The following is a 17,926-nucleotide window of genomic DNA, read 5'->3' as shown; positions in this document are numbered from 1 at the left end:
AATCTAACATCTGTTTGTAGTGTTTCTATTCAGTGCTATTAGAGTGGTACAGATGTGTTCTAAAGGCGCCTATGGGCCTTTGCTTGAATCATGGATGGCTAACGTTTTTCATGACTGACACCATTTGTCGTCGCCATAAATTGTCACTGAAGTTTTTTTATTTATGCCTGTATTTCTGATGTTTCATCACAATCACATCAGTGATAAGTTTTTTGTTTTACATAAGTTAATATTGTCATATTTGATTTTTTTTATTGCTCACTGATTCTACTGAATGGAAGTTTTTCCAAACTGATTCTACTGAATGGAAGTTTTTCCAAACTCAATGGAAGTTTGAAAGATTTCTTCCAGCAAATTTACGCGACTACGTTCAAGGTGAAAAAGTGAAATCCATGGAAAGGGGATAAACTATTGAAGCCCATTAAGACTTTATGTAAAAAAGACTTGACTTAATGCATTAAATTACCAGAACGCCTGAAGAGTTTACTGCTAACTAGTATTTGATTAAGCTTTTTGTCCTATTTGAGGTTGGCTTCACTATATGTGTCAAATCTAATGAAACTGCTAACACCAACTGCTAACATCGAATGAGAAAACTTTTTGACACTTTGTGTTTCAATCCTAACATCGGTCAATGGGGTCAACAGCGGATTTTTCAGGCAATCTCAGGAGTATTTTTGTTAATACCCAAGAGATTGCTCATCGGCTTGCTACTGAGGAATCTGATCAATGATATAATTTTACCGAATGGTTCTTTTTGATTTGAACACTATTTGTTTTTAAAAAAGTATTAGTTAATTTTTGTATTTTGTCCGTATTAGTAGCCGCAAAAGGATAGCTCTGTTGACCTTCTCATGGTTTTTTGTTTTGTCGTCTACATTTTTGTTAAGACTTTATGATTTCACGTTCACGTCAAATCTGCTTTTTTGTCCATTCGTGCAGTTTTCACTATAATTGCGCGTGACCTCATTTTTCACTCTTAGTGGAGCGAGGGTTTTGGTTCAGTTGGGTGATTAAGTTTTTGGTCCCACATGACTTACTCTCAAAAATCACTTTCCTCTCTATCAAATGACTACTCTTTACGTTAAATCAGGGAGAGATTATCAACTGAGTTTGTGTAACTGTAATTGATGGCTATTTGAGAGCAGCTAATACGAGTGCAGATCACGGAATTTTTCAGACTGCAGGTGAAGGCAGCTATATCTTTTTGTTCTCTTATCACCTAGTTTCATCAATGTCATTTCCCACATTTTGTTCTTGGCGCTTTGTTGTCACTTAGTGCTATTGTTGCACTCCTCTTTTTAATTCTTACTTCATCAAACAAAAGTTGGTTTGGCTTTACCTTAGTTCTTAACTTGTTCAACATTATGACTTCTCTAAGCTAGTTTTATCCTTCACTCATTCTGAAAGCGCTTTGATTTGTTTCAAAACAGAATGGAGTGAGAATTTGGTTTTTGAACACATTTTCGATTTTTGAGAGAGAATTTCACGTTTGGCAATCTGACATCTGTTTGTAGTGTTTCTATTCAGTGCTATTAGAATGGTACAGATGTGTTCTAAAGGCGCCTATGGGCCTTTGCTTGAATCATGGATGGCTAACGTTTTTCATGACTGACACCATTTGTCGTCGCCATAAATTGTCACTGATTTTTTTTTATTTATGCCTGTATTTCTGTTGTTTCATCACAATCACATCAGTGATAAGTTTTTTGTTTTACATAAGTTAATATTGTCATATTTGATTTTTTTTTATTGCTCACTGATTCTACTGAATGGAAGTTTTTCCAAACTGATTCTACTGAATGGAAGTTTTTCCAAACTCAATGGAAGTTTGAAAGATTTCTTCCAGCAAATTTACGCGACTACGTTCAAGGTGAAAAAGTGAAATCCATGGAAAGGGGATAAACTATTGAAGCACATTAAGACTTTATGTAAAAAAGACTCGACTTAATGCATTAAATTACCAGAACTCCTGAAGAGTTTACTGCTAACTAGTATTTGATTAAGCTTTTTGTCCTATTTGAGGTTGGCTTCACTATATGTGTCAAATCTAATGAAACTGCTAACACCAACTGCTAACATCGAATGAGAAAACTTTTTGAAACTTTGTGTTTCAATCCTAACATCGGTCAATGGGGTCAACAGCGGATTTTTTCAGGCAATCTCAGGAGTATTTTTGTTAATACCCAAGAGATTGCTCATCGGCTTGCTACTGAGGAATCTGATCAATGATATAATTGTACCGAATGGTTCTTTTTGATTTGAACACTATTTGTTTTTAAAAAAGTATTAGTTAATTTTTGTATTTTGTCCGTATTAGTAGCCGCAAAAGGATAGCTCTGTTGACCTTCTCATGGTTTTTTGTTTTGTCGTCTACATTTTTGTTAGGACTTTATGATTTCACGTTCACGTCAAATCTGCTTTTTTGTCCATTCGTGCAGTTTTCACTATAATTGCGCGTGACCTCATTTTTCACTCTTAGTGGAGCGAGGGTTTTGGTTCAGTTGGATGATTAAGTTTTTGGTCCCACATGACTTACTCTCAAAAATCACTTTCCTCTCTATCAAAATGACTACTCTTTACGTTAAATCAGGGAGAGATTATCAACTGAGTTTGTGTAACTGTAATTGATGGCTATTTGAGAGCAGCTAATAGAGTGCAGATCACGGAATTTTTCAGACTGCAGGTCAAGGCAGCTATATCTTTTTGTTCTCTTATCACCTAGTTTCATCAATGTCATTTCCCACATTTTGTTCTTGGCGCTGTGTTGTCACTTAGTGCTATTGTTGCACTCCTCTTTTTAATTCTTACTTCATCAAACAAAAGTTGGTTTGGCTTTACCTTAGTTCTTAACTTGTTCAACATTATGACTTCTCTAAGCTAGTTTTATCCTTCACTCATTCTGAAAGCGCTTTGATTTGTTTCAAAACAGAATGGAGTGAGAATTTGGTTTTTGAACACATTTTCGATTTTTGAGAGAGAATTTCAGGTGTGGCAATCTGACATCTGTTTGTAGTGTTTCTATTCAGTGCTATTGGAATGGTACAGATGTGTTCTAAAGGCGCCTATGGGCCTTTGCTTGAATCATGGATGGCTAACGTTTTTCATGACTGACACCATTTGTCGTCGCCATAAATGGTCACTGATTTTTTTTATTTATGCCTGTATTTCTGTTGTTTCATCACAATCACATCAGTGATAAGTTTTTTGTTTTACATAAGTTAATATTGTCATATATTAACACATGTCATATATTAACACTGTTTTGGAAGAGAAACCTGTTTTGCTCTCGTAGAGAAGCAATTATTGTAAACGTGAGTGGCTTTTTTTGCAAAATTTTCGCTTGACAATTTTGACTTTTCGAGTGACTTTTACGCCCTTGACTTTTTACTTTTCGCGTGATCTAAAATGCTCTCTCAATCACAATTTCAAGCAGCTGAACTCAATTGGCGGTAACTTAATACTAAAAGTCAAATGAAAAGCGCAGAAACATTTTTTGGTTTAAGTCCTAATAGTGGTATATGTTAACCTCTAATGTGGTTATTTGAAGACCACTATTGAACTTCTGTCCCATATAGGCTCCCCCTCCCAGCCTGAAGCAGGCTGCAATTGATCAGAGCTGCCACAAGCCGCTCGAGAGCAATTCTTCCGACGTTTAGTCGGTTATGTTTTGTGATGCGAATTTGATGAAAATCATATTACGAATTCGATAGGAATCTGATACGAAATTCCTATCATTATTTAATAAGAATCCCATCTAATGTGAAACCCTCTAATTAAGCACAAATGAGCCTAAATATCAAATGCGGACAATAAAAATGCTTTACTCTGTTGTACGAACGTCAATTTTGTTTGATTTTCTGTTGCTGTTTAAATCGCGATCAGGGCCATGTGAAGCAGTCTGCCCTGGTATGATTCTTGCGAGTTTTTTGTTGCTAGTTCTGCGAGTTTTTTTGTTACTATCAGATTGCGAGTTTTTGTTGCTATTGACGTTGTCTTGTAACTTAGTACTTTCTGTAATGACAGCTCTCATCGGCTTTTTATTGAGACAAGTTTTAAACCTAGTAATGGTTTCAAGCTGAAGCTAATTGTTTTATAACTTCAACACTATTTGTTTTAAACAATTTTTGGTGGATTTTTTAATTCAAACCGTTTTTGGTGCTTTTTGGTATCTTGTTCTTTATAACTACGAAGTTGTAAGCTGAGCGTAGCTATATTGCGGTGCTCTTGGATTTTTTTTGTTTCGTCGTCTGACGCTCTTTTTTCGTTTTACTTTTGTGCACACAGCAAAGCTGAAAAAGTCAAATTTTCAGAATGACTTCTTCCTCTCACTAATGGCATTTGCGCGCGTGACGGCATTTCTCATTCTCTCTCTAGCAAAGGTTTTAAGATCGTTTGCGTGATTAGATTTTGATCATACGTGACTTACCTCACTCAATAAAATGACTTTTGCACTTTAAAACTTAAGTTTAATTTGAATTTGTTTAAGGTCAAATGAACTCCTATGTGCAGTAAAGATCCCTAATGAGAGGCTTCTGTGGAATGAATTTTAACAAGCTTTATTAATTTATCGCTGAATGTTTTTTGGCCTAGTTTTTTGAGCGGCGTCGATTTTTTTTTCAATTTAGATCTGTATCTGTTTCTATCTCTATTATATGGCACGCAGGTCTATTCTTTCGCAGCTATTCCGGCAATTTGCCGGCTATGTTAATCAATAAGAAGTCTCATCAGCTTTCTAATGCGGCCAAATATGATCCTTTTAATGATTTGTTTAGCTGAATGTTTTTGTGCACTTAGACACTGTTTTCCAACATTTTGAGTTCGTTTCACGCTGGAATTGACTAACAGATCATGTCTTTTTTTTAAACAAAACTGGAAATTATTTGATTAATTATTGTGATTAGTTGCACTTAGAAGAATCTTGTAGGAATTATTGTAGCCATGTTGTATAGTCGCTAAATGTCTGATTGTATGATTTGACTTTTTTAACAGGGACTGCTTCTTTAGTTTTATGTGCACAAAAGTCTAATGCACAATTATTAGCAGCTGCAAAAATTGGTTTATTAATAGCCGCCGTCGTCTTTTCAGGCGGCTATAAAAACGGGCTTATTTTTTTGAGTAAAAGTTTGTTTCGCTTTACCTTAGTTCACAGCTTGTTTGCCATTTTGAGTGAAATGTTTTTACTTATCTGGGTTTACTCTTCTCTCGTTCTGCGCTTCGCTTTACCTTAGTTCACAGCTTGTTTGCCATTTTGAGTGAAATGTTTTTACTTATCTGGGTTTACTCTTCTCTCGTTCTGCGCAAAGTGTTTTTAAGCAGAAGAGAAATCTAAAATTAACAAGAGTCAATGACGAAAAACGATATCAAAAATAGCAATGGGATAAACAATAGCAAAAAATAGCAATGGGTTTCAGATGTCCGCTACTTGAACTTTGTTTTTCTAAGTTTAAGTTACCATATCTAATGCTTTTTGGTATCTACACTAGCTCTCTGTATCCTCTCATTATGAAACAGGGGCTTGCCTAACTACAAAATGAAATAAAAAAGTTCGCTTTTGAAAAATGTTTTTGTACAGCTATCAATCTTTTCTGTACTTCCAATCGGGGTTATGGGAATCAATGGCTGATATCGACGGATATGTTATTAATTGCTCTTGAACGCAGTTCATAGCAATTATTGTAAACGTGTGTGTCTTTTTTTTATGCAAAATTTTCGCTTGACGGTTTTGACTTTTCGAGTGACTTTTACGCCCTTGACTTTTTGCATTTCGCGTGATCTAAAATTCTCTCTCAACCACAATTTCAAGCAACTGAACTCAATTGGCGGCAATTTAATACTAAGAGTCAAATAAAAAATGCGCCGAAACTGCTGTCATTTTTAATAGCCGCCCTCATCTTCTCAGCCGGCTATTATAGCGCTCGCATAAAGAAATGTTTCGCTTTACCTCATTTTGCCGCCTTTTCAACATTTTGCGTGAAATCTTTTTGACTTCTCTAGGCTAGTTTCTCTCTTCTCTCATTCTGCTAAAAGTGATTTTGAACATCAGTTGCTCAGCAAAGCAATTCAAAATGAACAGAGTCAGTATGAAAAATTGAAGTCAGAAATAGAAACGGGATAAACCCATAAAGCCCAATTTTAGATGCCCGCTATTTGAACGTCGGTCCTATAAGTATTAGTTACCTCTCTCTAATGCTTATTGTTATTGATAGTAGCCCATGTAGCACTGAAGCAGGCTGCAATTGATTAGAGCTCCCACTAGTCGTTCAAGAGCAATTCTTCTGACGTTTAGTCGGTTATGTTCATAGCAGCCGTTAGCTACTCAAATTGCTAAAGCACTGTCCACTTTTAAATGTTCGAGTTGACTTCTCTGATTTTACCTCACTGTTTTTTGTCGAGTTTAGAATGGGTCGACAAATGTGCGCAATAAGGTTAATACGGTCAAGGTTAATCAAATCGAAAAGTAGAGGTAAAAACCCATAAAGCCCAGTCAAGGTGCATTAGTTTATTATTAGCTGAGATAAGGATATCTGGGCTGAGCTATAATTTGTCTTTTATCAATCCAAAGGATGTCGTTTTAAAGATTTCACACTTTGTCACTTTTTGATGTCAATGAGAATTCTAAGTAGAGTGGTGACTCTGGAGTAGTAGGGGGAGCGAAAAAGCTTAGTAATTTTTTTGAATTCATTAAAAGTCGTTAATGGTTTATATGACTTAGATGATGTTTCTTTTCATAAAATACCATTGATTTTTCTTTTGCCTGTTATTGTGGATCTTTTTGCTGTAATCTTTCTTTGTCTCTTTAATAACTGGTCCCATCGGCTTTCTAATGAGACGTAGTGGAAAGTACTGAATTGTTTTAGCTGATATCTATAGGTTTTAACTACTTTATCACAATTTTCAAAATTATCAGTTATTAAAAGCCACCGCCAGCCTCTCAACGGCTATTAATTTAGGCGCTCTACCCTTTTTTTAACCTCTTTTGACGTTGAACGTATTCACTACATTGCGTAATTCAATTCGTGAAAGAATTTAAAATCCATTCGATTGAAACAGTCAGTGAGGTAGGTCAGAAAACCAGCGTGAAAACCGTGACTTATGTAAAACGAAAAACGTGATCGAAAGGTAAAGGCTCACTTTACCTTTCGATCACGTTTTTCGTTTTACATAAGTCACGGTTTTCACGCTGGTTTTCTGACCTACCTCACTCACTGTTTCAATCGAATGGATTTTAAATTCTTTCACGAATTGAATTACGCAATGTAGTGAATACGTTCAATGTCAAAAGAGCAAAGCAAAAGAAACGGGATAAACCGATAAAGCCCGGTCATTAAGTCATAGAGAATTAGGTTATCAGTGTTCATTAGAGCGATTGATAACTGACATTAGTATTAGACTTAACAGCTTTGAGTTTAGACGCTGAATTAAGTATAGTTTTAGAATCTAACTGAACTTGCACGCCAAATTCGAACACTTTTTGACCTTGGATTAATCAGAAAAAAATTTGGTCAATTTCTGGCTCTTCTAAATTTCTTTTTTCGGTTACAATCCAGATGTGCATCAAGCGCGTCAACGGCGGCTATTTTTCGGCAATTTGCCGGTTTTGTTTTAGTATTAAGGCGCTCTCCTATTTTTAATTTCTTTTTTACTTTCGACCACGTTTTTTGTTTTACATAAGTCACGATTTTCACGCTTGACTTTTGACTTAATTCACTCAGTGTTTCAACTGAATGGATTTTAAATTCATATATGCATTGAATTACGCAATATAGTGAATACGGTCAAAGTCTAAAGAGCAAAATCAAAAGAGACGGGATAAACCGATAAGGCCCGGTCATTAATTCATTGCAAATTAGGAGTCCATTAGAGTGTTTGCTAGCTGATATCGGTATTAAGCTTATTAGCTTTTGGTTTAGAAGCTGACTTAAGTATAGTTTTAGAATCTAACTGAAGCTGCACGCCAAATTAGAACACTTTTTGACCTTGGATTAATCAGAAAAAAATTTGGTCAATTTCTGGCTCTTCTAAATTTCTTTTTTCGGTTACAATCCAGATGTGCATCAAGCGCGTCAACGGTGGCTATTTTTCGGCAATTTGCCGGTTTTGTTTTAGTGTTAAGGCGCTCTCCTATTTTTAATTTCTTTTTTACTTTCGACCACGTTTTTTGTTTTACATAAGTCACGATTTTCACGCTTGACTTTTGACTTAATTCACTCAGTGTTTCAACTGAATGGATTTTAAATTCATATATGCATTGAATTACGCAATATAGTGAATACGGTCAAAGTCTAAAGAGCAAAATCAAAAGAGACGGGATAAACCGATAAGGCCCGGTCATTATTTCATTGCAAATTAGGAGTCCATTAGAGTGTTTGCTAGCTGATATCGGTATTAAGCTTATTAGCTTTTGGTTTAGAAGCTGACTTAAGTATAGTTTTAGAATCTAACTGAAGCTGCACGCCAAATTAGAACACTTTTTGACACTGAAAAACAAAACAATATTGATTGAATTTTTTTTGTTTTGGTTTTTCAATCAATTTGTCTCTTCTTTTTCTGTTCCAATCGCGATGTGTGCGTCAACGGCTGCTATTTTCCGGGAATCTGCCGGCTATGTTTATTTTTGCGCTTATAGGAATATGTGCTTTATTGAATGTCATAGTTTAATGTTGCGGGAAAATATTGATCGTCAGGTCCTTAGTTAGATTTTCGACCTTATGATGTCGCTTTCGTCTTAAATCGGCTTTTGTTGGTTATGTACTTTGTTGGCTGAATTCACTATTGAAATCATTTTCTTTGCTCTCAAACAAAGTTTGTAGCAATTATATTAGTCCTGCGGCATCCTACTTAGCTGCATTAAGTGGCTGAGCAGCTCTCTAAGAGCCTAACACTGAACTTGTTTCTTAGTCAGCGATTCACCGAAACTGTTTTGAGGAGACAATTTTATGGTGTGAAGGGCGGTTCCTAATCTAAGAAGTTTGATACTCACCCCCTTCCAACACTTCCCCTCGTACACCCACACCTAGCGATCTCTCCTCCGACCCTCCCATTCCTACCCCATCCCTTGACACCCCCCACTCCGCTTACACTTTTTGGAGCGATTTCTTTGTTCATCACAATTTGCATAAGAATTTTTAAATTCTGTTGATCTTCTTTCATTTTTATTTCGAGACTTCAGGTATATTAGGCTATTGTCTGGCATTCCTCCAGCTATGTTGTGAATTTATAAAAGAGAGTCCTTATTGGTAGCAGTATTCAGCTTAATAGCGTTCAGTTTAGAAGCGAATTCATTATATTTGTTGGATCAAACTGCTTTTCGGCTCTTTAAAAAGGCCGTCAATTTCTATTTTTCTTGTTTCAATCCCAATGGCAGTCAACGGCGGCTAATTTTGGCATTCTGCAGGTTATACTATTTCAATATTGCCACATGGGACTTCTTTATACAACCATTGCCAGCTCCGGTACCTCGTTTTGCCTATTTACATCTTTCAACTCCTTCTAATTGGGCGAGTTTTCATTAATTTTGCAACTGGAAGCAACTCTAATCATATTTTCTTGGCTAGAATTATTGATTCTTTCAGGCGATAATGGCGTCTACTTGTTTCGTCTGTTCATACTTTTACGTTTTTACATGTTTACAAGGCAGAAAACCTCAAAATAGAAGTTTTTTAAATCTTTTCTTGAAGCCTTTCAACTGCTTGCTTCTCTGTGACGTCATTTATTACACTGTGGTAGGGACTTTCAACCGCAATGGGTGATTATTTTTTAATCGCGTAATATTAAGGTTATAGGTTACTCAAAACCGTCCGTTTTGCGTTACAATTGAGTACAAAGAATTTACGGCACGCAAATTCTGAAGCATTATTTCAACGCGTGCGTATTAAAATTTAACAAAAACTTATGTCCTCGTTGTAAGTAGATGTCATTTTTATTGCGTTCAGTTCAACCGTCGTCAGTTGGTTATTTTGAGTTGGTCATATTTGGTCAGTTGGTAATATTTGGGTAGCTTTTCCTACCTAGTTCGCCATTTTGAAGCTGAAGCTCAGATGTCGGATATTGCCATGTCGTTCATAGTCACCTCATGATCAATGCCTCCGATTTGAAAAAAAAAATTAAAATGCAGTTAAGGATTGCTAATTGTTGGGATATTTTCAGATGCTAGAGTTTGGAGATGAGGACATTGAGTCTGAGTACACTCATCCTTCCTCCAGGAGCTACATGAACGGATCTGTGGACATGCACCGCAACGGACATTACCAGGAGTCACAGGGATATGTAGTTAGGGATGCACCATGGGACCCAGCTAACGCCTCTGACTTCCCTGCTCTCGACGAGTCCCCTCAGGGAGCATCACGGGCTTCTTGGCCAATCAAGGGTGGGCGCCGGTAGTCATTAACCCATATAGAAAATCGCATCAGTCCAGCTTTGAAAGAACAGCAAAAACTACAACGGAACAGTCAACAAAATCGAGAACACAAACCAAATTGCGGAAGATGAGAGAACTGGAAAGAGGAGTTGAGTGTTGGTGTACCACGAAAAGAGTCAGCTGAAAAGAGATTTGAAAACAAAGACAATTCTTTATGTGCTAAAGCTTTTGTATCATGAGATGATATAAATTGAGCTTTGTGTGATTACTGACTGAATGTTCGATACTTCTGCAGTGCCTTAATTATGATGAAGTTGAACATGTTGATATCTGCATAACTGGTGGTACATGATTGGTCCTGTGCTCTTTCTCATTTTGTGAATCAATCATCATCATCATCGTTCTACTGTCTCGTCTCGTGCTTTCATTTTGATCCCCCCTCCCCCTCCACACCCCACCTCTCCCCTCCACGTTTTCTCTCCTACTCCTCTTTGTTTAGAACACTGTATCGTAGAACTGTGTTGTTTATAACTGTGTGGTAAAGAGAAATGATCTAATTCAGCTGTGGTAAAAAGGACTTCTAGTCTGTAATATAAGTTATCATTTTTAATTAAAAACGGATATTGAAACGTCAACAAAAATGTTAGATTGGTGCGGCTTTAGAACTTATATAACGTGATTAAATTCATTTAATGTAAAGATATTCCTCTTTATTCAGAGTATTTTGTCCATTTATATATTCTCTTCATTATCTTTCTCTCAAGTTGTATTTGGAAGTATGTCGTATTTACGAAGGCTTGTTTCCAAGTTGAACTATAAAATGTTAAGTGTTAATGTGTCAACTTTATTCCTCTGTAGCTTTTGGGTACGGTTTATTTGATCAGATGTGATCTGTGTTTTTCTCTGGATGATAATCATGCGTGTTGTGAACTGATATTGAGAGCTATGCGATGTTTTGTGTGATCTATTGTCTATATGGACCTTGACAGTGCTATTAAAGATGCAGCCTTAACTTCTCCAGCTTATCATCATAGATTTGTCTTCTTTTTCTTCTTCCTAATCTAAAAGATGTCAGTTTAAATCAAAACTATAACTTGTCCTTGTAAATGCGATCTGGTCCAAATATAATTTATTCGCGCTTTGAACACTTGATCTATTCTTGAAGATGGGCAGTCAGTTTACTGGATGTGAAAATTTAACTTTTACGGGCAAAGGCCACACACTATGCAAGGAGACCGTGTCAAAACTAATCAATTACTCATTATGCGTTAATATTATTTGGAGCCCTGGCACAGTTGTGAGCCCTGTCCAACCTGCAGTAAATTTCCAGTTATATTAACCAATTGGGTGTTTGTTTCAAGCTTGTGCAAAGACGTGGACTTGCCAGTGCCCAAGTGTGTGAGTCCTAGATTGTGGAGTTCATAACCATCTCTCAGAACCATGTGCATATTTTATCTCTGTCACTCTCTCGCTTTCCTGTTTTAAATTGACCAACAATAACTCCCTCAATACCCACCCCATCCACTACCTCCCATTTATGAGCGATTTTCTTCATGCGTGAGTGTGATGTCCAAAGCAGCAGTTCTTGATAGTCACAACAACCACCGTCCATCCATTCATTCATGAATGCAACTGAACCTGTGTTATTACCTCTTTCACAGCTACAACTTTTTCACCCTCCACAATCAATGGAAGAATAAGTGCCCATTTGATTCAACTAAATCGAACAAACGACCCATCTAAGATAGTAGTAGTATTTGGATGTCAGTGTGCGTGAAGGTGCTAAGCTTCTACTTTAGATCTGTTTAATAGAGTGTTGTCTGTTTGTGTGTTAGCGCCTTACCATTAGGGTTTTAAAGAACAAAACGGTCGTTATATAACTAACTACTCGCGGTCAGAGAGTGACCTGACCGTAGTTGACCTGAAAGCACTATTTTGTAATAAATACTGCCTAGGCGTGATAGCTGCCAAAGGAAGATGATCGGGTTTTAAACTGTCACGACATTATATCTCTTTGCCCTGAATGGTGTGTCTGTGTGACTAAAAGAATTAGAGAGCGTTGGGCTATTTTAAACGTGTAGAAAGTGTTGAGTAAATTGGTATATTGATATTGTTGATTGATGTGCTGACAGCGATGATAATAGTAATAATAATATTAGACAGGATTTAACGGACTGAAAGAACTAGTGAAGAAAGTGTGTGTTAATGATGCTGTCTTAATGAATAATAATAATATCTCTACAAATGTTTACTGCTTTGATTAATGTGGTTGATGAAAGTGTACTCTATTCTGTGTAATTAATGGTCGTCAACTCCATCCTATCCGCTGTACCAAGTGGACATTCCAATTAAGTATTCAAAATCCAGCCCATCTTTTCACACTCTCAAAGCATGAGCTTAATGTAGAGTATGAGCTTGAGTTTTCAAAAATATAATCATGAATCGACGGCAAATCATGTCAAAAATTCTTTATTGACATGGAAATGGCCAGAAAGTGTAACTCATATTACCCAGTGAAATGAAACTTGAAACATCTGGAAAAGAAGCTGATAAAACTTGACACATCTTGATAAGATCTTGGTAAGAAAACGCCAAGATTGAACGGACATGCAAGATCTTTGCAAGAAATTCAAGAATTAAGATCTTGATAATATAAACAAGAAAATCTTTAAGATCTTAGTAAGATTGGTCAAGTTTTAGGCATTTGAAAACAATTTGAATTAATAAAAATTATGCAAGAACTGTCGGAAAATTTGGATAGCCATATCTCTATTTAGTGGAATGTCAGAGCTCCTGTGATCTTTTTAATGGGAGAAGAGCGAGAAATGTGGCAATTAAAAACTTGTTTCGGTGCTTATGACTTTCCGCAGTTGAAGTGAACATTTTATTTAGTCAACGCTCACAGTTAGTTCGAGCGGCAAACCAGATATTTTTCTTCCTTTAGTTGCTATGGCTTTTGAAGTTTTTTTAAACCGCTGGTTGAATAATGTTAAGTGGCCCACTAGTAAATAATTCAATTTTGGTATGTACTTTGCTACCACAATTTGACAAGGTCATTTGATAACAGCTCTACAATACATAATTGTAAATCCCCAGAAAAAAACCGAGTGTGAACAATATTGATGTCCCGCACGCAATTTAGTACAAAATTGGGGTCGTTCCTATTATAGACCCCATGAAGCTATAGCCCCATAATGGGGGGCTATAAAATATCTGACCACTAAGGGGGGGGGGGTGGCTTTAATAGGAAAGACCCAAAAATTGCATGATGGCATATGACCTAACAAAGCTTGAGTGAGCACTTTTTATGGGTACCAAAATTTGCGATTAGGAAGGTTTCTGAGACGCGAGCTCCCGAATGCCAGTGAAACCACAACCACTAAAAGCACGACATCCATTACAATCGTTTTCTGTTAGCCACAAGGTGAATTTCTGACAGCTATTTAGATCATGCAAAAATGAAGTCAAATTGAAGCCACGGCCAAGCGAAAATTCTAATCCAAATTGACCCTCTCAACATTTGGGCAGCGACAAGTAGCGAGACCCTCTCAACATTTGGGTGTATGAACATAATCAAAAACTTTCCGACACACAGTTTTGAAAACGACCGTGCACAAAAATTGAGAAGTTAGGGATAATTAAATCACCACTTTTTCATGATCCTTTAGGCGAGATATTAAACTTTCATGATCCTTTAGGCGAGATATTAAACAACTTGAAGTTTATTTGGATGACCTAGACCAAAAAACACTTGCAATTGTACCAACAGCAATATTTTGCTATATTTTGACTCAATTTAGTTAACTTGTTGAACTTAGTAACACCTCTTTCGCAAACAGCAATTGTTTTTCGTAAACTACTGGAGATTGTAAAGAGTGCCTTGATAAAACAACGGAATGTTCTAGTCTGATGTATTTTCCTTAAATATCGAAAAAATATTTTTGCGAGGGTCTTGTCAGAAAATATGAAATTCTACATCCTTATCAGTATGGGTTTAGAAGTAAACAAAGTAACATTGAGGCAATTGCTCAATTTGTAAATTATCCGATTAACATAAACAGCGATGGATCATCGTGGGTTTCTCTGTAGAGCCTTTGATACTGTCTCGCATCAATAAGAAAACTGGAAATATCCGGAACTCGAGGGCCATCTCAGAAAACAGTTTCACAAAGGCCACCGTGTTCCGCCAGGGTACTGTGACATTAGTTGTCGATTAAGGTTTAAGACCTTCCGCTTATTTGGTACGTCAATTTCCTGCTCTCCAAGGACACCAGAAGATAGAACAAGGTCTCCATGAAGCTTGCGACTGAATGGCGGAAAACCAGCCAAATATTAACCATGACAAATTTATCAATTATAACAAAAGTAGGGCGAATAAAAATAAAATTTTTCTATAATACAAACTTGTTTGATTGTTTCTGTGGACCAAATTTTTTTTCCAGAACAGAACAAATGAGAAAAGTTAAGACGGGTAACAATCTGGTTCTACGTTTTCACAAAGGTTTTTGAGTCGTGCAACTCTTGTACAAAAGACCTTCGACCTATTTGAATGCGCTTATTTTACCAATGCCATTACTTTTTATACGGTGTTTGGAAATTGCAATCTAATCTAATTTGCGTGATCTAAGTTGATGTTCTTCAGAAATTAACATGTTCTGCTAGAAAACGCTGATAGCCGAGTAGACAATGTTTCAGTCTATTCTAACACCCAACCTCCGGCGTAACAAACTGAAGCACTTGGTGGTTGGGAATTTTTTTCTACCCACCTGTCGTTCGAGATTAATTCTTCCGACATTAGTCGGTTTATGTTTCAATATTCATTACGCTAGGTTCTGAGCAGTATGAGATGAGGATTCACAGATAAGCTGATATTACAGCAAAAGGAAGCTCAATACAAAAAGTTGATCTTTGCTGCCTTTTCCGTTTGTGTCCCCCAGTGTCAAAGGATCTGCTGAGTATGTGACAATCCAAAATCAGACTCAACAACATTGTCGGCGTTATGCGCCCCCAGTAAGAGCACGTTTCATTACATTGCGTCTGGTGGGTGCAATAATACGCAGCCACTACGCTGGGGGGGGAGTAGGAGGACAAACGGAAAAGTTCCCAAAAGTGTTAATTAACTGTGTACGGTGTTTCAAAGGAATGGTGCTGAAAAGAAAGGTCTGTTGTCATTTTCTCGGATTTGACCCTCAGATATAAATCGCTTTGATTTTTGGCATCTTTTCTGTCGAATTCTTTGTAGAGAAAACGTTTAACAAACAAAGATAACGCAAAAACGATCATTATTAGAGTGGGCCTTTAAATTTCCAGATACTGTAAAATTCTTTGCTATGAAGACTCAAGCAAGCCCCTTTTATTTGTACGCATTTTAGCATTGTGGCCAATTGTAGCCTTGATAGCAGAAGTCACTTTAGTAAAGCGATCAAATGAAGTTTTATTTATCAACAGATTTTTAAAAATACCAGCTTTGCAAGGAACAATATGCAATAGTAAAAATGAAACTAAGTAAAACAAATCAACTTTGAACAAATTCAACAAACTCAACTTGAAACATAGCCGGCAGATTGCCGGAATAGCTGCGAAATAGATTTGCGTGCCGTAAAATACAGATGGAAAAAGATACAGAAGTGAGTTGATAATAGTTATCGCCGCCGCCTATAAAACTTACAAGTTTATTTCAAAGGAGGTTGTTTTTGGGTGCAAAAAATTTTCCCTGTCGCGTCTCGAACCGGCGATCTCCGGATTAACAGCCAGTCGCCTTAACCACTCGGCTGTCGGACCATACAATCTGTTTTCTTACAATCAACTTTGTTTTAGGAACAGATTCTGTTTCTGAATAACCGCAATTTAGGTCACGCAGAAAGCGTGAAATCAAGCGCGAAAAAGCCATTTAAGCAGTGACGAGACAGAATGTTCTAGAACAAATGTAAAACGAAAATGAAGCGTCAGACGACGAAACAAAAAAACATAGCCGGAAGGATTCCGGAAGCGACTCGAAGCGTTAAAACGTCGCTAACAAAACCGTAATTGCAGCGGAAGCCACTACCTTTTGTATTAAACCATTAACTCACTACATCTCCAGGTCTGCTCAAAAAATTGGTGAAACTCAAACCACAGTCAACAAAAGAAACAAAATGCAGCAAAATTTTATATTATTGAAAACGTTTGGTAACGTTAAAAAACCCCAAAAAAATTAGGGTGGTCAAAAACCTGATAGTCTGAAAAAGCTGGCAAGGTTAACAATAGCTCTCAAATAATTAATGATTCTAATCTGAAAAAGATCGCGAAAGCAAACGGCAGATAATAATCTTAGAAACTAAGTTAAATCTTTTCAAAAAAGCTCAAATTTAAGAATCAGAAAACACCTATAATTACACTTCTTCTAATCACTGCGATTAAGACAGAAAACAACACACACATACTGTTCCTCTTTGTACATAAGCTAGACAACATGATTTCTTACTAAATCAAAAATAAAATTGATCATAGAAAAGACATAGGGAGCAGAAGAATATTCAAAGGCAATAAATCGTATAAATTAACACCAAGGCCGGAAGAAAGCTGCAGTAGATAGTCATAAGTGGAAATTTTGGAAGAAGCTTGCTATCAAACTCTCAGTACTGCCTTTTGTTGAATGAAATCAATTCCACACCAAAGAAATGACAAAAATCTAAGAAAAAGCTGAAATCGTTCATTTTTTACAACTGAAAAAATCAATATACCGAAAATAAAATTAGATGCCAGGACAAAGCTAGAATGATAATAACTAGAATGTGAAGAATATGGGCACAATGTAAGGAACACCGTAACAAAAGGAGTTTCTTGATTTTTGAAAGTTTAAAATCAATTTAAAAAATTCAAGAAAAACGAATACATTTCATTGTTCAGCATTCAAGACAGAGAAAAGATAACTAGTCATCAGATACAAAAATCTATCCTCCTTAAGACACTAAAAAATAGGAAAAAGCAGAATTCATAAATAAGAAACATTGAAACATTTTGCAAAAAAATGGTCAAAGAACTTTTAAGTTAAGACTGCATTTATGAAAAAGATTTAACTGTTTTCTCAAAACTTAACGCCAAAAAATCATTGAATTTTTATTGAAACGAAATTAAAGTCCCTCATGTTACACAAAAAAAACTATTTCTAGCAATTACAACCAAAATACAAACGAAAAACTGACGAAAATCGGAAAAAACTACCAAAATCGGATTAGCATATGTACAAATTTATTGAACAAAATTACATCGAGTTAGAAAAAGGCGTTGAGTATAGGAATTTTCAGTGAGAGAAATGGCTATATTAACTGATTTTTGACATAAAAAAACGGTTAAAAGATCCAAAAAAGAAGAAATTAAAGAAAAAAGCCAAAAATTAACAAAAAAAAATCAAGAATTATGTGCCAATTTTCAACTTGAAACGCATTTTCAGGCTCTGCAAAACACTGTGGCATCAATTTCTGAGGTTGACATTTCAATATAGTATCGAATAAAATTTATTTCTACAAGAAACCAAAATAAAAGCAAAAAATTTGGGCCACTTAGACGAAAAAACGGCTAAAAACG

At 36.2% G+C, this 17,926-nt stretch overlaps 1 protein-coding gene across 1 annotated transcript in view; it reads left to right on the top strand.

Moving 5' to 3' along the window:
• LOC142339970 (vigilin-like) overlaps positions 1-12,726 on the top strand; it is a 121,257-nt gene extending 108,531 nt beyond the window's left edge. Inside the window, exon 16 of the mRNA XM_075390349.1 lies at positions 10,150-12,726. Coding sequence (XP_075246464.1) covers positions 10,150-10,383 — 234 coding nt within the window. The 3' untranslated portion in view covers positions 10,384-12,726. The remainder of the gene's footprint in view (positions 1-10,149) is intronic.
• The last annotated feature ends 5,200 nt before the right edge of the window (positions 12,727-17,926 follow it).

The sequence above is a fragment of the Convolutriloba macropyga genome, chromosome 1 (genome assembly GCF_964194025.1).
Source record: "Convolutriloba macropyga chromosome 1, txConMacr16.3, whole genome shotgun sequence".
In the NCBI taxonomy this organism is placed as follows: Eukaryota; Metazoa; Xenacoelomorpha; order Acoela; family Convolutidae; genus Convolutriloba; species Convolutriloba macropyga.
The sequence above is the reverse complement of the archived record's forward strand: the minus strand, read 5'-3'. Positions and strand labels throughout refer to the sequence as shown.